Source organism: Mustela putorius, unplaced genomic scaffold (genome assembly GCF_011764305.1).
Source record: "Mustela putorius furo isolate JIRA1106 unplaced genomic scaffold, ASM1176430v1.1 tig00000179_pilon_pilon_pilon, whole genome shotgun sequence".
Taxonomy (NCBI): Eukaryota; Metazoa; Chordata; class Mammalia; order Carnivora; family Mustelidae; genus Mustela; species Mustela putorius.
In genome coordinates, this window is record NW_025421305.1 from 1,244,636 (window position 1) to 1,265,324 (window position 20,689).

General features: G+C 38.4%; 1 protein-coding gene across 4 annotated transcripts in view; it reads left to right on the plus strand.

Moving 5' to 3' along the window:
- DIAPH3 (diaphanous related formin 3) overlaps nucleotides 1-20,689 on the plus strand; it is a 499,636-nt gene that overhangs the window by 24,386 nt on the left and 454,561 nt on the right. For 2 of the 4 annotated variants that reach the window (XM_013047223.2, XM_004775321.3), the window contains exon 2: nucleotides 1,318-1,350. The exons of the other annotated variants lie outside the window; for them this stretch is intronic. In XM_013047223.2, coding sequence (XP_012902677.2) covers nucleotides 1,318-1,350 — 33 coding nt within the window. The remainder of the gene's footprint in view (nucleotides 1-1,317; nucleotides 1,351-20,689) is intronic. 4 annotated transcript variants of the gene reach the window in all.

Below are 20,689 nucleotides of genomic sequence, written 5' to 3' on the forward strand. Positions count from 1 at the left end.
CTTAATAGTTCTTCCTAGGGGTATACCCACTCTTAAGGACTTCTGTGCTTGTTATTTTCAAGGACTGAAGGTAATATTGAAGACAACTTCTAGCCCAGAATTAGAAACCAGTTAATTCAGTACTTTCCTTTCTTCCCAATTGAACAGAGCGTTTAGGTTAAAACCTAGTGGTGGGGCTATTAAGTGTGGTGGGTTAGCTACTCAGCTTTGGTTCTACACAAAGCTTATTCTGGGCCCTTCCAGTTACTGTATTCCTTGCCCTAGAGGAAGGAATGTCTTGGTCAAAGAGCAAGAGAATCTGGGATAGTGATTTGTTCTGTACAATTTTTTAATCTGTATCATCCCTCAGGTAGATTGATGAGCATAAAGATGTATTCTGGTGTACAAATATGAATAACAAATTTCATCCCATCCATGTTGAATTCAGTGCCACGCAGGCTGTTAGATGATGAATGCTAACACATGTTCTTTTATACTTCTAAAATCAGATCTATTTAGGAATGCACTTGACCCTTTCTCTGCCCCTTTAAATGGTCTAATGCTACTGAATAAGACAAGGAAGCATTGGAAATTGATTCTGGCTCCTTGAATACAAAATCTTGCCTGACTCCGGAATTTATAAAACTTAGATTTCTGGTTGTCTTTTTTTCCTCCTAAATACTTTTTCTTTTGAACACCACTTTGTAAGAAACTAATTTATTCACTTTGTAAAGTGGCCTTATGTTTGTCTAGCAGGGAAATCAGCAAAAGGGTTCTCAAAGAAGCTAGCAATGAAATTGAAAAGTGTCTACTGTCACCACTGGTGATAAATCAAACTGATGTTAAAGATGCAAATAGTCATTCCAGTACTCTCTTCGTTACTAGAATTGTTTAAGTTTAATTAAGCCAGCAAAGTACTTCATTCATTATCTTCTATGCTGCATGCTAATGGTAGATTTAAAGTTTCACTGTCTTGTAGTTCAGATTTTTTTTCATGTTTTAAATCTCCCTATCCATTGTGTTCAAAGTCCATTTACTTAATGGTAACAAATATTGTTAATCAGGACTATCTATTTGTTGTAGCACAGGTTTCTAGTTTATCAGGTTTGCAAGTCCAAGAAATCTTGAGAAACGTTTGAAATTACACTATTCAGGGTTCCTTTTGTCCATCTTCTTGAGAAGGTGATTAAAGCAATATATAATTCATTTTTATTAGACTGTCAGGAATTTAATTACATTCAACTTAGCATTGTAGAATTTTTAAATGTATTCTATTAGCTAAAATAAAAAAAAAAGCTGTTATAAATTACTGATATGATTGGTTTCTTTTATTTGCAGCATTTAAATATTAAGACACTGACGGATGATATGGTAAGGTTATGCTCAACATTTCTTACGTTGTGAATCTTAACTAACCATGTAATGTGGATGCCGTGCTATGCTAACACCTTTGAAACTGCTTGTTTTGGAAATATGCTGTTTTTTATAATGCCAAAGTAAGAGGCAGAACAGATTAAAAAAAAAAACATGACATTTTTTGCTTTTAAATAGTAAAAGGAACTAGTTGATATGTTAATTTAAAAAATTTGTTTAATTACAAATTGTTAGTCAACTTTGAATCATTCAAATCAGCTCTCATTCTTTGGGGATGAATTGCACACTTCAGAAAGAGGTAAAAAAAATAGCTAAAGATATTTAGCGTTTTGAAATATGTAGTTGCTAATTAAAGTAAACCAGACTAAAATCTCATGCACGTATTTAAAAAAATATTGTTCAAAAACGAGAGAACCTTCCTATTTGTTCTGCCTATTGCTGCTTATCAGTAATGAACACTTTATAGCACTGTTATGGATTTCTTGTATATTCGAGTACATGTTTTTGAGAAATAGATTTTTGAGTGTAACTCGTGGCTAATGATAAGGGATAATAAGAACAGCAACAAGGTCCACCCAAATAATAATATTTTAAAAAGTCAGTATGGTGGGACAAAGCGCAGTGCCTTGTTGACCTGATTTTGAATTTGAATTCACCTTTAATATGAAACAGGGAGCCTAAAACATAGTAAGCCCTCAAAAAAGTGTTTGGCACCCTTGTTATCCAAAGGACTCTGTTGGGTACTTGGATAAAGTGGATATGTGGAGTTGAATGAGATCTAGATCTTGACATGCAAGATGGAAGACATTCAATTAGAATATTCTGTTTTATTTCTCTGAGTAAGATCTAAGCAAAGAAGGTTGATGCAAGCTTTTCTGGATAATGTTTTTCATATAACAGCATTTAGAAAGTTGTAGTGATATAGAATGCTTACAGAGAGGATATGTAATTTCTTACCTCGCAAGGTAGATGTTGTCCTCATCTTGGCCCTCAGTTACACGGAGGGTCAGCTAGGTTAAGTAAGCAGTTTGCCCAAGTATGCGCAGCTGGCCAGGGGTGCAGCTATGGCTTGAATCTTGTTCCACAAAGCTCCGAAACCATATGCTTGGGCAAACTGTAATGTACACTTTATAGAACTGTTATGGATTTCTTGTATATTCGAGTACATGTTTTTGAGAAAAACATGCTGACTTAGCCTTCATATGGCTGCTTATGACTGATAATAAAACCACCTTCAATTTTTGGTATGATAGAATATATAATATACAATGATAGAATTGTAAGAGCCTTCTTAAAATAGTTCATCTAGCATATAGTTCACCCATGTAAAGTGTACAACTGAATGGTTTTTGGTTGTATTCAGAGTTGTACAGGCATTGCCACAATCAAATTTTAGAGCATTTCCACCACCCAAAGAGAAGCTTCCTACTTATAAGCAGTCACTCATCCCCAACTCCGCCAGCCCGAGGGAATGTCCAGGCTACATAAGCTAGAGACTGCCACTTCTGGACATTTCCCATGAATGGAGTCATGATACATGAAAGCATTCAGTCACAAAAGACCGCTTTGCATAATGTTTTCAAGGGTTATCCATGTTGTAGCTTGTATTGCTGCTTTGTTCCTTTCTCTTGCCGAATGCAATTCTAGGACTTGTGAGATTTGATCATATTTTATGGGCACTAAGCATTTTTTCCCTCTCTTCATTTAGCTGCTGCTCTTACCCTTGTTAGGACTGACCTTGCACATTGCCAACCCGCAGCCTCTACTCTAAGTTCTAGAAACAATCCTGTTTCTTTTCTACAGTGGCCTCAGCAGGTCATTCTGGAACCCGCCATGCTCTGATCGTACGTTAATAAATGGGCTCCTCCTCAGTGAAGACTGTAGTTTTCTCTCTCCCTTTTGCCTCCATCCCTGCTCTCCCCTCATCCTTGTAATCGGGCTTGGGAAGGTCAGAACTTTTGGGAAGTTACCATAGTGTCTTGTGTGGTATTTCTATCAAAGCAGTATATCACTCTATGATCTTCTCATCAGTTTAAACATCTTCAAGGAAGAAGCAGTATTTTAATTGTAGGTATGCTCTCTGGTACATGGTAAGCATTTTCATTAGTTTTTCATTGAACGAATAAAAGAATGAATCCCTGTTTTTGATTACTTGCCTGGTATTGTGGTTTCCTTGGACATGGGGATAACTTGGTCCTGGTTGGGCTTTCCAGAAATGGACCCTTGCCTTTGCACAGGAAAAAAAAGCTTTAAAAACAAAACAAAAACAAAAAATAGCTTTGGTAAGAGCTTGCTGTCAGAATTTTGACCACCTGCCTGGATCCCTAATGGTTGCCTTTTCCCTGCTTTTATCTTCAGTGTGCCCACAAATGTTTCTTCTAGATTCCTCCTTAACCTTTTCCCCCTTGACCGGCTGACTGGTCTCCCCAGCTCCCACTACTCACTTCTGCTCTTGTACTTTAGCCTGGCTCTTGAATATGCTGGTGCTTAAGTCCAGGGAAGGATCAAGCAGGCAGCTGGATGCTTTGCTGTAGAGCATAGAGAAGAAGCCTGGCTCTGCTGAATAAGAAGCTCTGAAAAGCAAACCTTACTCATTGATTGATGCACTGTGGAAAGGGCATTGGATGAGGAATCCGGAAACTCTTGTGGAAAGAACAAACTTCACCTCTTAGCTCTTTGACCTTGGCAAATCAATTAACTTGAATGTTCACTTATTTGTAAAGCAGGACTAATTATACCTTCTCTACTTTCCTCATAGAGTTCCGAGTTTTGCTTAAGTTGAAATGTGTTGCATGGCTGCATTCATTTCTGTCCCTTTTACACCCCTTTAAAAAATATTTTCCAATGTATAGACAGTGGGATGATGTGATACATTTGTAGTTGAGCCTCAAACATTGTGTCACAGACCAGTGCACAACTCGGAGGAAAGGAGTTAAGGGTAGCTGGATATCTAAGAGCCTCCGTAAAGTGTTTCTGGGGAGTTAGAGCTTAGGGAAGCATTTGCCGTGGAAGCTTTAGTGTGTGCTGCCAGTGTTTTCTAATTAAAGTGGCCACCCCACATACATGTTGCATGTGTATTCTTAATTTAGAACTTTTAAAGAAAGATTTTATTTGACAGAGAGGGAGAGGGCATAAACAGGGGGAGAGGCAAGCAGAGGGAGAAGGAGAAGCTGATTCCTCGCTGAGCGAGGAGCCTGATGCAGTACTGGATCCCAGGACCCTGAGATCATGACCTGAGCTGAAGGCAGATGCTTAACTGAGCCACCTAGGTGCCCCAATTTAGAACTCTTTAATGTGAGAATAGCGTGTTTTGGGCAGAACATGAGAGAAGGTGCATAAGAATGGTGTCACCTATAGTCACATGTTTGAATGAGTATTTTAGAAACATTAAGTTGAAACATTCTGGGAAGCATTAATGTTAAAAATTCATCTCCTTTTAATTTGTTGTGATGAAGGCCTACAAAAATATTTCACGTTTCAAGTTATTTCTTGAGTTACAGTCAGGATTTCATAGAACACTGTCCGTTTGCGCAAAGTCCTGCTCTGGTGTGGAGATCCCTGGGCAGAGTTGATATACTTGAAACCGTGTTGTTTCTACAAATACTTGAGCAATCACGGTGTATAAAGAGCAATGCAAGGTGAAAAGGTCGTTTAGTTTACAACCATCGATTGTCTACATCTGGGTTGAAAAGCGCTCTTTCCATGGAGAGACAAAAGGATTGAGACAAGGGCAGTGAAGGGAGCCCAGTTAGGAAAGGTAAACAAAAAGAAACTGAACGTGGATGACTCGATGCTGAATTCTCCATCAGTGTGTCCGCGGAGTGTTTTTGTGGTCTAGAAGTTGTTTTAACTTGCTTACTGTCCCTCACAACCATTTGTTTAAAGTGTGGGGCCCCTGCTGATTGTCTTGTCTTTTATCCCTCCCGCAGCCCGTATTACTATCATAATCTCTGGTGTGGCCTGCAGTAATGATTTACACACTCTCTTGGCCGGGACCTGCAGTAAGAAGTACCGCCCCGCACACATACACATAAATTCTCATCTCAACTGAAACAATTTTATAAACAATTATTTAATGTTTCTGAGCATTGCAAACTCTGATCTTTTCCACTCCTTTCTATTGTATTTTTACTCCTCTCCATTCCATTAAAAAAAAAAAAAAAAAAAAGGTTTGGGTGCAGATCAGATCCACTGCATTGATCTCTTGTCCCACACATGGCTCACAACCATAGCTTGAAAATGGACATTGGCTTAGACAGCAACCAGAAGAGGTCCTCCGGTCTCTCCAAGTGTCTGCTCTTCACTTCATGACTTGTGGTTGAAAGTGGAAGTCTGGGTTCAGGTGCTAGTTCTGCCGCTTGCTAGCTGTGTGAATGCGGAGGACTCATTAAGCTGTGGAGCCTTGGTATCCCTGGTGATAGAGCTTTTTAAGGGAGAAACACTGCCAACACACTTGGTGAACTATGTATTCACTGTACTAGTGGTATAAGTAGGAATATGCTTTTTTTTTTTTTTTTTTAAAGAAAGAGGAAGGATTTCTTTATAACAAAATGCACCAATTTTATGGCTGTAACCTGATGAATTTTGACAAATATATGCAATCATGTATACACGATGATTATGATAGAAAGTTTTCCATCACCCTCAAAAGATTCCCTTTGTGCTCTTTATGGTCAATCCTTCCTGCCCTCCCCCAAACCCCCTGCCCATTTTGGTTCTTGGGAATCATGAATCAGCTTACTGCACTACACAATTCAGTTTCTAGGATTTCATATAAATGGAGTGTCTGGCTTCTTTTACTTAGTGTAACTCTTTTGAGACCCCTCTTGTGCTTTGGTGTATCAGAAATTTGTTCTTTTTATTACTGAATAGTATTCCATTGTTTGGTAATACTACAGTTTCTATATTCAGTAGTTTGGGTCTCTAGTTTTTGGGTACTGAGTAAAGCTGTGAACATTTGGATATAGTTCTTGTGGGCCGGTTTTCATTTTGGAAGGGGAATCAGGTGGTAACTATTACTAACTTTATAAGAAACTGACAAATTGTTTCCCCTAATGAGTAATGATGTTGAGCATCTTTTACTGTGCTTATTTGCTATTCCTATCTTGTAATGTCTATCACAAGATATAGGGCCATTCAAATCATTCTTGAGTGGGCTTTGGGTTTTCAAGGAATTTTTTCATATCTGTATTTTGAATTAGGTTTTTGTGATATTTCCTTATCCTTTTATATATAGGATCTTTATTCTTATATATAGGATCTTTCCCCCCCTTTCTAATCCTGATTAGTAACTTGTCTTCTGTCCCCCGGCCCCGCTTTCCCCTCGCCCTGCTGTTTAACAGTCTGGGTAGAGATTTGTCAATTTTATTGATCTCAGAAAAACAGTTTTAGGTTTCATTAATTTCTGGATGATAACTTTGCTTTTATCTTTCCTTTTGCCTTTATCTTTTTATGGTTTCTTTTTTTTTTTTTTTTTTTTTTAAGATTTTATTTATTTATTTGACAGAGAGAGATCACAAGTAGACAGAGAGGCAGGCAGAGAGAGAGAGAGGAGGAAGCAGGCTCCCTGCTGAGCAGAGAGCCCGATGCGGGACTCGATCCCAGGACCCTGAGATCATGACCTGAGCCGAAGGCAGCGGCTTAACCCACTGAGCCACCCAGGCGCCCTTTTTATGGTTTCTTAAAGTAGTAACTTACATAATTGATTTGAGGCTTTTGCTTCCTAATATAAAAAAATTACACTATAAATTTTCCTCTGAGAGCTACTTTAGCTGTATCATTTTCTGAATATTCAAAATATCTTCTGATTTCCTGTTGATTTCTTTTTTAACCCATTGGTTATTTAGATCTGTGTTTAACTTTTAAATATTTGGCTTTTCCTGATCATTCTATTACTGACTTAAAACTTAATTCTCTTGTGGCCAGGGATCATAGTTTGTGTGACTTCAATCATTTTCATTTTTGAGTCCTCTCTTTCCAGAATGTGGTCTGTCTTTGTGAATGTTATGTGTGCATTCTACTTGTTTTAGAATTAGTCTATAAGTCCTATTGGTTGACAGTGTTGTTCATATATTCTGGATTTTTCTGTTCACTTGTTCTAATAATTGAGAGAGAAGAGGGAAGTTTCCAACTATGATTTTGGATTTTTATTTCTCTTTTCAGTTCTATAAGTTTTGCTCCATATATTTTAAAGCTCTGCAATTAAGTGCATATATACTTAGGATTGCAGTAAATCTTTCATCATTATAAAATGACTACTTATATCCCCAGTAATATTCATTAAATTATAGTCTTTGGAAATTTACTGGATTTATTGGCTATACTTGATATAGTTATTCCCTTCCTCTTTGGACAAATATTTCTTGTTTTTAGGGACAGAAACCTTATTGATTTTTGTATCCCTATGACCTTTTTCTATTTTGTGTGGTTTTCCCCTGCCTGTCTTAAACTATTATTTATCAGGTTTCTTTCTTTCAGCCACTGCTCCCCTCTGTGTATAGTACTGGACTGGGGTGGATCCCCTTAGTCCATGTCTTTGTCTATGACCTTTAAGTTGAGACCTATTACTGCACTGGCCTACCGAATACCTTTGTATGGATGTCTCATCTGTACTTGAAACTCTACATGCCCCACATGAAACCTTTGACTTTCTTTCCTCTTAAGCTTGTTTCTGTTGCTATATTCTCATAGAAGGTAGCTTCTTGATGATGATTTCTTGAATCTATTTCCTTTTCTCTATTCCTTCTATCAGAACATAAGGCTCCCTATCTCTTGTCAGGATTTTTAAGAAACTCTGTTGCTCCCTAAAAAGTCAGCTTCCTGCACACCAGGCTGACCCATCTAAATTATATATCTGACCTTATTTTACCTCATTTGAAACTGCTTAGGTGCTCCTGTTATCTATAAGTCAAGCCTGAACTCTTTAATATGACCTATAAGACCTTTATGGTAGGATCCTGCCTCTCTAACTTGATAGGCATTTCTTAGTCAACATAAAGACCCTCTAATTGTTAGCTTTATGCTAAGTAGTGTTCCAAATATTAGCTTTATAAATACTTAATGCCCCCTTAGAAGCTTGTGAAAATTACTATTCCCATTTTGAAAAATGGCAAAACTGAGCAAGAGAGATTTAATAACTTGTTCAATGTCATGGGGGTGGTGAGAAAAGACTATGACAGACTGATTCTAGAGAACATGGTCTTTACCAAAAGAGTTATATTGCTTTTTAAATACTATTCCTTTCTCCACTGGGAGTGCCAGTATAAAATCTCAAAGTATATTTTCTTGTTTTCCCCCTTGAAGCCATTTGTATGAGACTTCTGACCTTTAAATTGATAAGGAAAAATTGTATCCTAGTCATTGATCTTAATTCTGAGAATTACAATTGTAAAAATATTCTAAGAAGTTTTCTATAATTAGAAATGAGTTATTTTTAGTATTTCCAATAAACAAAACTGAGAGACCTTTATGTGTGCGAATGAGAGATGTCAACGAGTAAAGGATATGAATCTTTTTTTTTCTTTTTTTTTAATTGTAAAAGACATGGGAAAACTCTCTATGGGAAACCAATTCATGGATCTAGTAATGGCCTTCGAGCCATTGGTCTTCTAAGCCATTGAAGGTAACACCTGGTTGTGGGTTCTGATGAGTGTTTTGAGAGGCTTTTATTGTTCTCTGTGGGCCTTGTGACTAACTCAATATAACAGCTACCAGATTACTCCAGCATGTTCCTAATTGTGTTACGTGAGAGTGATCTGCTCAAAGAAGAGTTGCCCAGATGAATAAGTTTAACAGGACTGTGTTTGGCCTTTCTGCAGGCTATTCTTGGATCTACCTAAATGTGACCTCCTTTGTGGGATAAATGCTAAATTAATTGGACGTTGTACTTATGAAAGAAAATAATCATTTTTATCTGATTATGTACCTCACTTGCAACTCACTTAACAGAACATAAATCATCAACTTTAAAAAAAAGAGCTTAACTTAAAAGAATTAATTAAATTTTCTTTATTGGCCTAATGGGACATAAAACTTTCTGTACTATAATTTAAGTTCATTTTGAATTTTTATGAACTTCTATTTTCCTTGGTAGGTTTAAAAACCATGAATAATAATGCAGAGAGTATGGTATTTTCCAGTTTTTCTTTGAAATGATATATTCAAAAGAAACTTTTCTTTGTAAAGTAAATAAACCAGCATGGCCTGGGACAATTGAATGTATGTGGTAAAATACATCAAATAAATTCTATAAGCTTAAATTATTCACTAAGTCAGGTGAGCCGTTCTGAGCCCATTAATATGAGTTAATTAGAGCTTCCTGTACTTAGGTTTTCAGTAGTAACACTTAAGTACTATCTTAGAATCTTTAAATATTTATGGGATAGTTTAGAGAGCTCCTACTCAAATCAGTAGGAACTTAGGAATAAGATCAAGAGCTCTCAGAGTTGAATATACTAAGATGTAGTGGGTGTGCAGACTCGTTTATTCATCCTTTTCTCCCTTCATTCATTAAGCATTTGAGTGGTTAGTACTGTTATAGGAATACAAAGATAAATATGACTCTCTCTGCCTCTGGGAACAGTGGGAAAGGAGATGTGTATACAGTTTACAGTTGTATAGGTGTACAATAATACTGTCCCAGGCCCATCGTACTGTATTTAGTGTTCATTGGAAGTATAAGGTCAGCTTTGATGTTGGGAGAGGACTTGGTAGAGAAGGTGACTTTTCCACTATTTCTGAAGCACAAGTTGGAATCTAAGCTGGCAGAAGTTGTAGTATTTTTTTACTCTGATAATTTTACTTCCTGGATACTAACTGAGTGGATTCCTAATGGAAATGTTGGATTGGCAAATAGCAATTGTTGATGTTTTCAGGAAATTTTGTTTATCAGTATTACTCATCTATGTCTTCTAAAAAGTGTAATATTTATCTACAGAGCTAATTTATATTTCCTTTTATGTATATAGTTTTTGCATGTAGGAAATTAGAATTGTACTTAAAGATGTGAGTAGGTATAACTTAGGGATTGTTTGAATATTCTTTTTAAGTGACTGTTTTTTCCTTTGAGTGGATATTTTTCTTCTCACGTGGTGTTGCATTACAGAAGTCAAGGTTGTGTTCAGTCTAGGGGACTAATACTCAAAGGATCAGTGTCAGGAAGAAGTCTAGGTTATTTTCAATATATAAAACCATAACACTTGGAGTTCTTCCTGATTTTGTTGGGAAAGAATTGGCAAAGCAAGAAGCTATGGCTTGTATCCCAGACATGGAAGATAGAAAGCTATTTATTATTCACTTAACAAAAACGAATAGAACACCCACTATATGCTTGGACGATGTGGAATTCTAGGAGTAGGTCCAGTAGTGAATAAAATAATAATTCTGTTCTTATACCGTGGTAGAGTAAACATATGATAGAGGTAGTTTCAGAATAGTGTTGTTACTAGGTAATGGCAGGCACCAGACTTGTGGGCATCTTGCTCAGTCTTGAGTCGGGAAGGCTCCTACCTAAGATGTAGTTAACTGAGAGCTGAAGATGGAGTTGAAATGAGCCAGATTAAGGGGATGGGATAGGAGTTGTGGTTGTAGATAGGATTTAGGCACAGGGAACAACATGCACTTTTAAGAGACTCTGGCTTTTTTTCATTACATCTGGGTCCTACAACGTAAGAGGGCTGGAGTGGTGAAGAGATTGTCTGAAGTAAAAGTGCAGTTTAGATCAAGCTGGACCTTCTTGAGCCATGGTAAAATTGGAATGCCCTTCTCTGAATAATGGGGATGCAAAAGTTGAAAGGTTTTTAAGCATAAGAGTGAGGGGCAGGTTTGGATTTGCATTTCAGTAAGATCAAAATGATGTCAATATAGAGAGTAGCTCGGAGTGTTTGGGTGTAGAGGGACAGAGCAGACTTAGAGGTAAGTGAGGAGGCTATGGCTGTTGTCCAGGTGCCCAGAAGCAGGACAGTAGCAGTAGGGACAGAGAGAAGATGATTTAAGAAGAGTCGATCTATATGGTTTCATGATTTGTTTCCTTATTGGTTTTCATTATTACTACAATTCAGATGATTTTCTGTTGATCTAAGTCAAAATCAGAAGTCCTAGCCCATCCATATCAGCACCCAGATGCCTCTCTGACCATCCAGGTCCATTTATTCTTTTTTCTCTGATATCCTCTCCCAACTCCTCTGTTCTTCTCAAGCCCTCCTACTTTACCCGTTGGCAGTCAAAGCCTGTCTTTGAATGTTTGTTTTTCCTTCTTGCTCTAATTGAAACCTAGATGTTCTTTGAAGACTTTTCATTCCTGTTAGCTTCTTCCTTCAAAAGCTTCTAGCTCTTTTTGAGCATTTCTGGTGCAGTTCTCCTGGTTGGTCTCAACTTGAGGTCTTGTAGTTTCTGCCACCAATGCATGAAAGGCATTAGAACTTGAGTTGTTTACTTTTCCACCTTGATTTCTGTTATTCTGTACCTACCAGGGGTTCTTCAGCCGTAGGCCATGGACACCAGGGGTCTGTAGTAAAATGCATGGTGTCCTTGAACTGGAAGAGAAAAAAAAAATTAATTTCTTTATCTTCATTAATCTTTAAGTAAAACTTAGGTTTTTTTTTTTTTTTTTAAGTTATGAATGTAGGTGAAAACAAATTCCAAACACATACAGAAGGATTTGACCTGTGAATTTATTATACCACAGAAAACAGATACGTTCAAAGCACATTAGTGATTAAAGATACTTCAAAAGGTGGTTTGTGTTTAAACACTATGTTGAAATTAGATTTCCTGTTACCCATGTTCTATGATGAGTTCATGAAGACCTATTTCTATAAAATTTTAAAATATTTTAATAATACTGTTTTTTGTTATTATACCTATTTTAGTCATTTAAAAGTATCCTCTGAGGAGCTCTGTATTAGTCTTCTGTTGTTATATAATTATCCTAAAGCTGAGTGGGTTAAAACAAAAAATAAATATATAGCATTTCAGTTTCTTGGGTCTAAAATTTGGAAGGAGCTTAGTGGGATAGTGGTGGTTTGAGGTCTTCCATGAGATTATAAGCACAGCACTGGCTCAGGCTGCAGTCATGCTAAGTCTTGCTGGGGCTGGAGAATCCATTATGGGGGGTGTTCACTTCTGACTGGGAAGTTGGTGCTGGTAGTTGTTGGGGGCCTCCGTTTTCTCCTGTGTGGGCATCTTCACTGGCAGCTCTGCAACAGTTGGCTGTAGAAGGCATATTGTAATTTATTTTATTTTAAAAGATTTTATTTATTTATTTGACAGGAGACACAGTGGGAGAGGGAACACAAGCAAGGAGAGTGGGAGAGGGAGAAGCAGGCTTCCACTGAGCAGGGAGCCTGATATAGGACTTGATCCCAGGACTCTGGGATCATGCCCGAGCCAAAGGCAGATGCTTAATGACTGAGCCACCCAGGTGTCCCTGCAATTCATTTTCAAGGAATTTTAATAACCTAGTGAGTATGCTTCTTATTGAATAAGATAACCTCTGAAATTTAAATGTAAATTACTGTAAGTAGGTACATTTCGGGGGGGTGGGGGGTGATGGTAAACTTTCTTGTCAAAGCCTCTGGCTAAGGAACGTCTTAGAATTTCACTAAAACCTAAATTTAAGGGCAGGGAGGGCCATTTCTCACACTAAGGGCTATTAAAGTTAGAGTGTTATAGTGGGTGGCTTGGTGGGAATTGTTCCTGAGTGCTCGGATGTGGCCTCAGAATGGAATGGTTAGTTCTTCACACCTGCAAGGATGAATGGCCAATTTCCCCTTAAAAGAGTTCTATCTTGGGCGCCTGGGTGGCTCAGTGGGTTAAGCCGCTGCCTTCGGCTCAGGTCATGATCTCAGAGTCCTGGGATCGAGTCCCGCATCGGGCTCTCTGCTCAGCAGAGAGCCTGCTTCCCTCTCTCTCTCTCTGCCTGCCTCTCCATCTACTTGTGATTTCTCTCTGTCAAATAAATAAATAAAATCTTTAAAAAAAAAAAAAAAAAAAAGAGTTCTATCTTAGTCCAGGTCTTAGTTCTGGATCTATCTTAGTTCTATCTTAGTGCTGATGGCACCAGCCCTTCAGTTAAGACCATGGAACAGGCAAGCATGTCTTTGGACTGTCAACGTGTACCATCTTCCATAATTCTCCCATCAGCCTCACAGGGTTCCCTGATGTATCCTCTTTTCAAGCCTATTTTGAGGTTCCCTCACACCAGAATTAATCACTTATTCCTTTCCATTGCTAGTTTATTTGGCTTATGATTTTTTTTCTTGGGGTCATCTATATATTTTATCTTTATTTATAGTAGCTTCTCCTGTTTTTTTCTTCAGTTGGTAAGCCTCTTCATGGATGGTACTGTATCTTATATATTTTATCCAGTAATTGCTCATTCACTTACACCATGTGCTAATTGATTGCTAGCTATCTGCTAGGTTCTGCTAGGTTCTACCTGCTAGTCACATACAGCAGTGACTATAATAGTTTCCTGTTGCTGTGTTAACAGTTACCCCCAAATTTTAGTGACTTAAAACAGCAATCGTTTAGTTTCTTGCACTTTTTCTGGGGGCAGGAATTTGGTAGTTGCCTTAGTATGTGGTTTTGGCTTCGAGTCCCATGAGACTGTAATGAAGATGTTGGTTCGAGCTATATAACTCTTACTCTCTGAGGACCTAGTAGTCCTCTGTTGCTATATAATAAGTCATCTGAAGGCTCAGCTGGGCTTCTAAGATGGCACACTCGCATGGCTGTTGGCAAGAGGCTTCTCGGCCTCTTTAGTTTCTTTAGCTCATTTCTTTGCCATGTGGACCTCTACCAGGTCTTGAGTGCCTTCCTGGTGTGGTCTTTTATGATCTGGTCTTAGAAACCACACTCCATAATTTCCACAGTATCCTACTGTTTATACAAGTCAGAATTATTTGGGACTATCTTAGAGACTGGCTACCATAGTGACTATGACAGTTGATGGTTTGTCTAGCATGCCCCTTATATTTTAGTGGGGAAGAGACCCATCAACTTTCTCAAAATAAATCAAGGAATTGCATGTTTTCACAAGTCTTGTGAAAGGACACGAAAAGGGAATAAACTGTGTGCGGTGATGATGCGGAGTATGGAATCCATTTGATAGAGTGGTCTCCGAAGGCATTTCAGGCCTTAACCCAAAGCAGAAAGGTGAGAAGGAACTTCATTTCCTATTAACAACTCGCAGGGGATAGGTATTATCATGAAAGATTTAAATAGCTTCCTTAGCTTTGACACAACAAGCAGGTGGCTGGGCAGGATCCAGAATTCAGACTCAGGAGCCCATTTTTTAATCAGCAAGTTGCTTGTATAGTAATAAAGTTAATTAAAAAGCCAAGCGATTTTAGCTGTTAGGTTTTTTTTTTTCCTTCTCCTTCCTCAACTTTCTTTTTTTTTTTTTAAGATTTATTTATTTTAGAGAGAGAGCACAAGCCAGGGGGGGCGGGGACAGAGGGAAGGAGGGAGGAGGGGAAGGGGGGGAGAGAGAGAGAGAGAGAGAGAGAGAGAGAAGCAGACTCCTCCGTGAGCACAGAGCCCAGACCTGGATGCGGAAGTCCATCCCACCAACCCCCCTCCCCAGAGATCATGACGTGAGTTGGACACTCAATTGACTGATCTACCCAGGTGTCCCCATCTTCTTAAATATAGTTAGGACAAGATTGCGTGAAAATTGGTAGATAATTTTAAGTAATTTTTTTCTAGATTTCAGGTATGCATTCACATGGAATTAACTTATAATTACAATGAACTTTTATTTGCTTCATTCTCTTGGATTGCATGAAAATAGGTACTTCCTTTAGAGGTTCTAAGGAAGTAGATTTAGGATACTTTTTCGGGCTTTTCAAATTTAAAATGGCTAATAATTACAGTATCTTCCTTTTGTTTTAAATTAAAAAAAATCAATGCTGATAGTATTTAAAACACTGTAAAAGAACTTTGTCACTATTGTAGTGTTATACTATAGCTTAAAATCCAGATAGTTTTTTAAAGCCTGTTTTTGGTTTAATTAATTTTATTTAAACTGTAATTACTGATTATCAGTGTGAGATAATACTCAGTAGGGTGCTCATTTAACTTCCCGTGAAGATAAGTGATATTAATTTATAAAACTCTGTACACCCAGACACAGCTGAAGCCATATTAATTAAGAGTGGTGTACCACCTCCAAACAGTACTAAAATAGAATTCTCTCGGTCTTCTGTGTGTTTAACCAGTTCTTCAGCAAAGGCAAGTCGTTGATATAGTTTACCTCCTTGGGTTGGGTTTCTAGCTCAACTTTAAGAGAATTCATGTAAAATGAAAAGTAGCTATGCAAGTGCACAGATTGCGAAACCTCCCAGTGAAATTGCTGAATACAAAATAACCAACTTCTAGTCAGCATAACAGGGATTCCTATTGTGTATTTATGGACAAAGTCATTTAAAACTTTTGCTTTTGGGTTCCATTGTGCCTTTAAGCAAATTGAGTAATTCTGTGAGAGAAAAATTAGGAATGTTTCTCACACCCACCCTCATTTCTGTGCGGAGTCACAGCATCCTTCCTTGAAACAAAAACAAACCCTCCCCCCCACCCCACAACTTTAGAACGTTTAAAATGATTTGATAGGTAAAGTTCATTTTGTACCTAGCTTTGTCAGTAGTGCCCAGATGATGGGAATATACCCACAGGGTTCCGTAAGAGCATCACATACCTGGGGATGCTTTTACTCTAAGCCCAAGGTACTCAACAAATTCAATTTACTGTTCCAGCATAGAAGGATTGTATGTATTTTTCTCCTACTCCTATGGCTTTTTGTGCTAATTTTTCCTACCTTGCCTTTAGCTATCCTAGTGGTAATGTGTGAAATTGTTTTCCACTTGAATAAAATCCAACCTTCCCCCAGAGTTTAGGTGCTAAGCCTATGGGGGCGGTGTGCTCATTCTATTTTATTGTTGTTGTTGTACAACTTATGATGCTGTTTATTGAAACAAATGCAGCTCTACTTCTAAAAATATAATGGAATTTTTTTTTCATTTATGGGGTTGTATAAGTTAAATACTATGAAATTGTTATGTATAAAAGTGTTTTGGAGCTTATACTTTATTATTTAGCCAGGCAGTTTCCTTATTTTAAAAATTAAATGCAGGGCGCCTGGGTGGCTGAATTGGTTGAGCGTCTGCCTTCAGCTCAGGTCGTGATCCCAGGTACCCAGGATCGAGTCTCGTATTGGCCTCCTTGCCCAGTGAGGAGCTTGCTTCTCCCTCTGCCTGCCGCTCCTCCTGCTTGTGTTCTCTCTCTAAAATCTTAAAAAAAAAAAAAATTAGCAAATGCATTCATCCTGATGCTGCCTTTCAAGCTCTTAACACAGTGTATAAAATACAGAAGGGACTCAGTGACTGAGAGAATCTTATAAAGTTTTGGTTCGTGGTGAAATTAGAATTTTTTTGGTAACTATCACTGATGGAGCCATTGGGTTATATATTTACAAATTAACTTGTGAATTGCTTACGCTTACTATTCCCATTCATTGACGTGTTTACATTTATAATATTGATGCTACATTAATGCTGTTTTGCTTAATTTCACTTCATTATGAGTTTAACATATTCAGCTACTTTGTGTGTGGTGTGTGGAGTCGGCATGTATTTAACACTCAAGAATTGATCTCTGTGGAGAAGTTACAGCAATGAAGTAGTGATTCAGAGGACAGGGGGAGGAACCAATCCCAATTCTTAAATTTTTGGTCTAATTTTTTAAAACCAGTATCAAGAATTGGGGTACCGAGGCACATAGAGTCACTCACTTTGGGACCTCTAATCACATGGAGACAATTGTGTATTTCTCGGTTATTTCCAAAGTAAAGGAGTATTTATGTGGACGAGTTGGGTGCCCTTTTCTCTGTTGCTGTAACTCATTGTCCATACCTCTTGCTAAATTTTTTTAATACTCATATAGAATTGCTTCTTTATATGCTTGTCGCTGCCACTGGATTGTTACTCAGCTTGAGTTGAATATAGCTTTTCGTTTTTGTTTTTTTTTAAATTATAGACATCCGATGGAGTAACATTTCTGTTCTTTGTTTTATATATCTGGGATTCTATCTGGTGTCATTTCTTTTTTCATCCTGAAAAACTTCTTTTGACCTGTTTTGGAGTATAGGTCTGATGGAGACCGATTCTCTCAAGTTTTAGCTGTCTGAAAGTGTTACATTCTGCTTCTATTTTCGAAAGGTATTTTTACTGGTTATAGAATCCCATGATGACTGTCGTTTTCTTCCCAGGACTTTTAAAGATGCCCTTCCATTGTCTTTTGTTGTAGTTTCTGGTGAGAAATGAGTTATTTGTGTCATTTTTATCTTGTATATAATGTGTCTTCATATGTCTGGCTGTGCTTTTATGGTTTGCCCTTTACTTGGGATTTTCAGCAGCTTCACTGGGGGTGGCTAGGTGTGGGCTTGTTTGTCTGGGTATTCTTCCTCCGTGGCTGTGCTTCTGGTAGTCATGAACCGATTTTTAGAAAATCAATTATTTCAGTCATTATCTCCTGAAATAGATCTCCAATATCCTTTTCTTTTTCTCGTCCTCAGTTACGCTTATATTACAGTGCTTCACACCGTACCACAGCCCTGGGGTTCTCTGTTCTTTCATTTTTCTTTCCCTTCTGTGGTGTTTGAGTTTGCATGCTTTATGTTGGTCTGGGTTTAGGTTCACTGGTTCATTTCTCAGCAGTGTTCTGGTTATCCTGAAGTTCATTTAATGAATTTTTTGTTGATACATCTTTAATTTCTAACATGTTCTTAAGATTTTATTTATTTATTTGTCAGAGAGAGAGAGAGAGCGCGCGCGAACGTGCGCGCATGCACCAGCAGGCAGAGGCGGAGAGAGAAGCAGGCTCCCTGTCGAGCAAGGAGCCCAATGTGGGACTTGATCCCAAGATGCTGGGATCATGACCTGAGCCAAAGGCATCGGCTTAACCAATTGAGCCACCGGGTGTCCCTTTAACATGCTCTTAAAAATGATTTCCATGACTTTATAAATTGCCCATCTCCTACACTGTGTCCGCTTTTCATTATGTCCTTCAGAATTTTTAAAAGATTCATTTATTTATTTGACAGAACCAGAGAGAGAGAGTGAGAGAGGGAGACAGCAGGAGCAGGAATACAAGTAGGGGGAGTGGAAGAGGGAGCAGCAGTCTTTCCCCCGAGCATGGAGCCCCATACTGCCTTTGATCCCAGGACTCTAGGATCATGACCTGAGCCCAAGGCAGACACTTAATGACTGAGCCTCCCAGGTGCCCCCTGTAGCATTTTTACAAATATCTTTTGAGATAGTATGACCCGTGAGTCCATCATCCAGGCCATCTCTAGATCTGCTTCTCTTTGACTCCAGGTGACGCTTTCTTGGTCCTTAACGAATACATCAGTAGTTGATTATATGGTAGACATACATTTTATTTGAATACTGTGGACATAATCCTTCTAAGAAAGGGAGTGCCTTTCTTTAGGCTGCTAAAATGGGGGACTGAGTCCATGGGGTGTCTCGTTGAGCTGGGCTTGGCAAAGCTGCCTTAATTTGAGTGGTCTCCTCTGGGCCTTCAAGGTTGTTCAGAACGAATGAGGCTGTGGCACTCTGCTTTTAGCTTGATGACTGAACTATTCGTTTTCAAGACTGGGATAACTCTTTCTGCTTTACAGTTCAGATGCCCTTTTCAGGGTTAATGTAAAGTTCTTCTTGTTTTCATCTTCTTCAGGAGATACCTTGCCAACTTGGTGTCTGTTCCTGGCCTTCAGGTTGTAGCTGTCATTTACTCGCTGAACATCCAGAATATGTTATGGGGGCTTCTCTCCCATCTTTTGCTTAGTTCAGAGTGTTTGGGAGGACAGTCTCTTTACCTAGGGAGAGGCCTCCTAGGACACTTCATGTCTGGGGATATCTTGCTCTCCCTCCAGCTTTTGGCAGACTAACTCCTGCAGTTGGTGAAGGCCTGAGGGAAAGCCTTGGTAGGTGGGTGTAGACTTGCTCCAGGACTGGGGCCCCATGGAATTCCAGTTTCTCATGCCAGAACCCATGCTGTCAATAGTTCATTAAAAATTTGGCTTTTTTTTTTTTTTTTTTTTTTTTTAAATCCTTGTTTAATTCTTAGTCTAACTGTTTGTCAGGGATCAAAGCAGCTTGTCACTTCCTAGTAGTCCTTCCAGGTTTCCTTATGTCCTCAGCCGCCTGATGGGTTGAAAGCAACACTAACTGTAACTTGGGAGGTTTTCTGGCTTGTTTTTGTTATGAGGATGAGAACAGTGGTGGCATTTTGTGACTACTTTCTAAATCCTGCTGGAAGCTGTCATATTCTTCAGACTTTCATGATTAGGTCCTGTTAGATGGACCATGTGTGAATGTAGTACATGGCATTTTTTTCTAGGCTTTGTATTCACAGTGAATTTGAAGATCTGTTTTGAAAGCTAAATATCTTTGCATCTTACTTAAAGAAATCCTATTTCTTTTGTGAACTAATACTGCGACTTTTTGTCCTTTTAAATTCAGTATTTTGTATCACATTTCTCTACTCGGCTATACTAACGCTATCCAATAGAATTTTCTGTTGGAAATGCTCTTTATGTGCTTTGACCAGTATGAGGGCCACCAGCCTCATGTGGCTCTTGAGGGCTTGACATGTGGCTGGTGCAACAAAGAAACTGAACTTATAATTTACATTTAAACAACCATACATGGCTAGTGGCTACCATGAAGAGCGCAAGTCAATAGCTTATATGCATTATGGCAAAAACAGTGTAAGATATAGTTACACTGAACAATTCACGGAACCATTGTGGTTTCTGAACACACTTCTGTTAACTACTTTAAGACCTTCTTTGCCTCTTTGATACTGCTTGAAACTTTGAGTCTGGGTTTTATGTGAGGAACAGAATTTGTGAAATCAAGCAATTTCCAAAGAATAAATAATTAGCTCTATAAAGTAATATCTATATACTTGCAAATATCAGTGAACTATTTGATTTAATATAAGAAATCTCATTGCAGCAAAATCCCCAGCTTTATTTCCTGAGGCTTTAGCCATCCTACTCTATAGCTGCTCGTGAAATTCAAACACAGGCCAGCCTGAATGAAGAGAAATGTGTTATTTATCAGACCAACAAGCTCTAGAGATATAAGCAGAATTCAACTCTTAGTGCATACTAGCAAATGTGATCGAGGAATTCTGTGAAAAGGGCCCTGGGCAAGGGAGCTGGGAACTAGGACACTGAATATTGGTTTGATTGCCCACCCCCAAATTAGCCCAGTTACCTTTGTAAAACTGCTTAGTTTGCTAATCTGTAAAGCAAATGTCACCTGCCGTT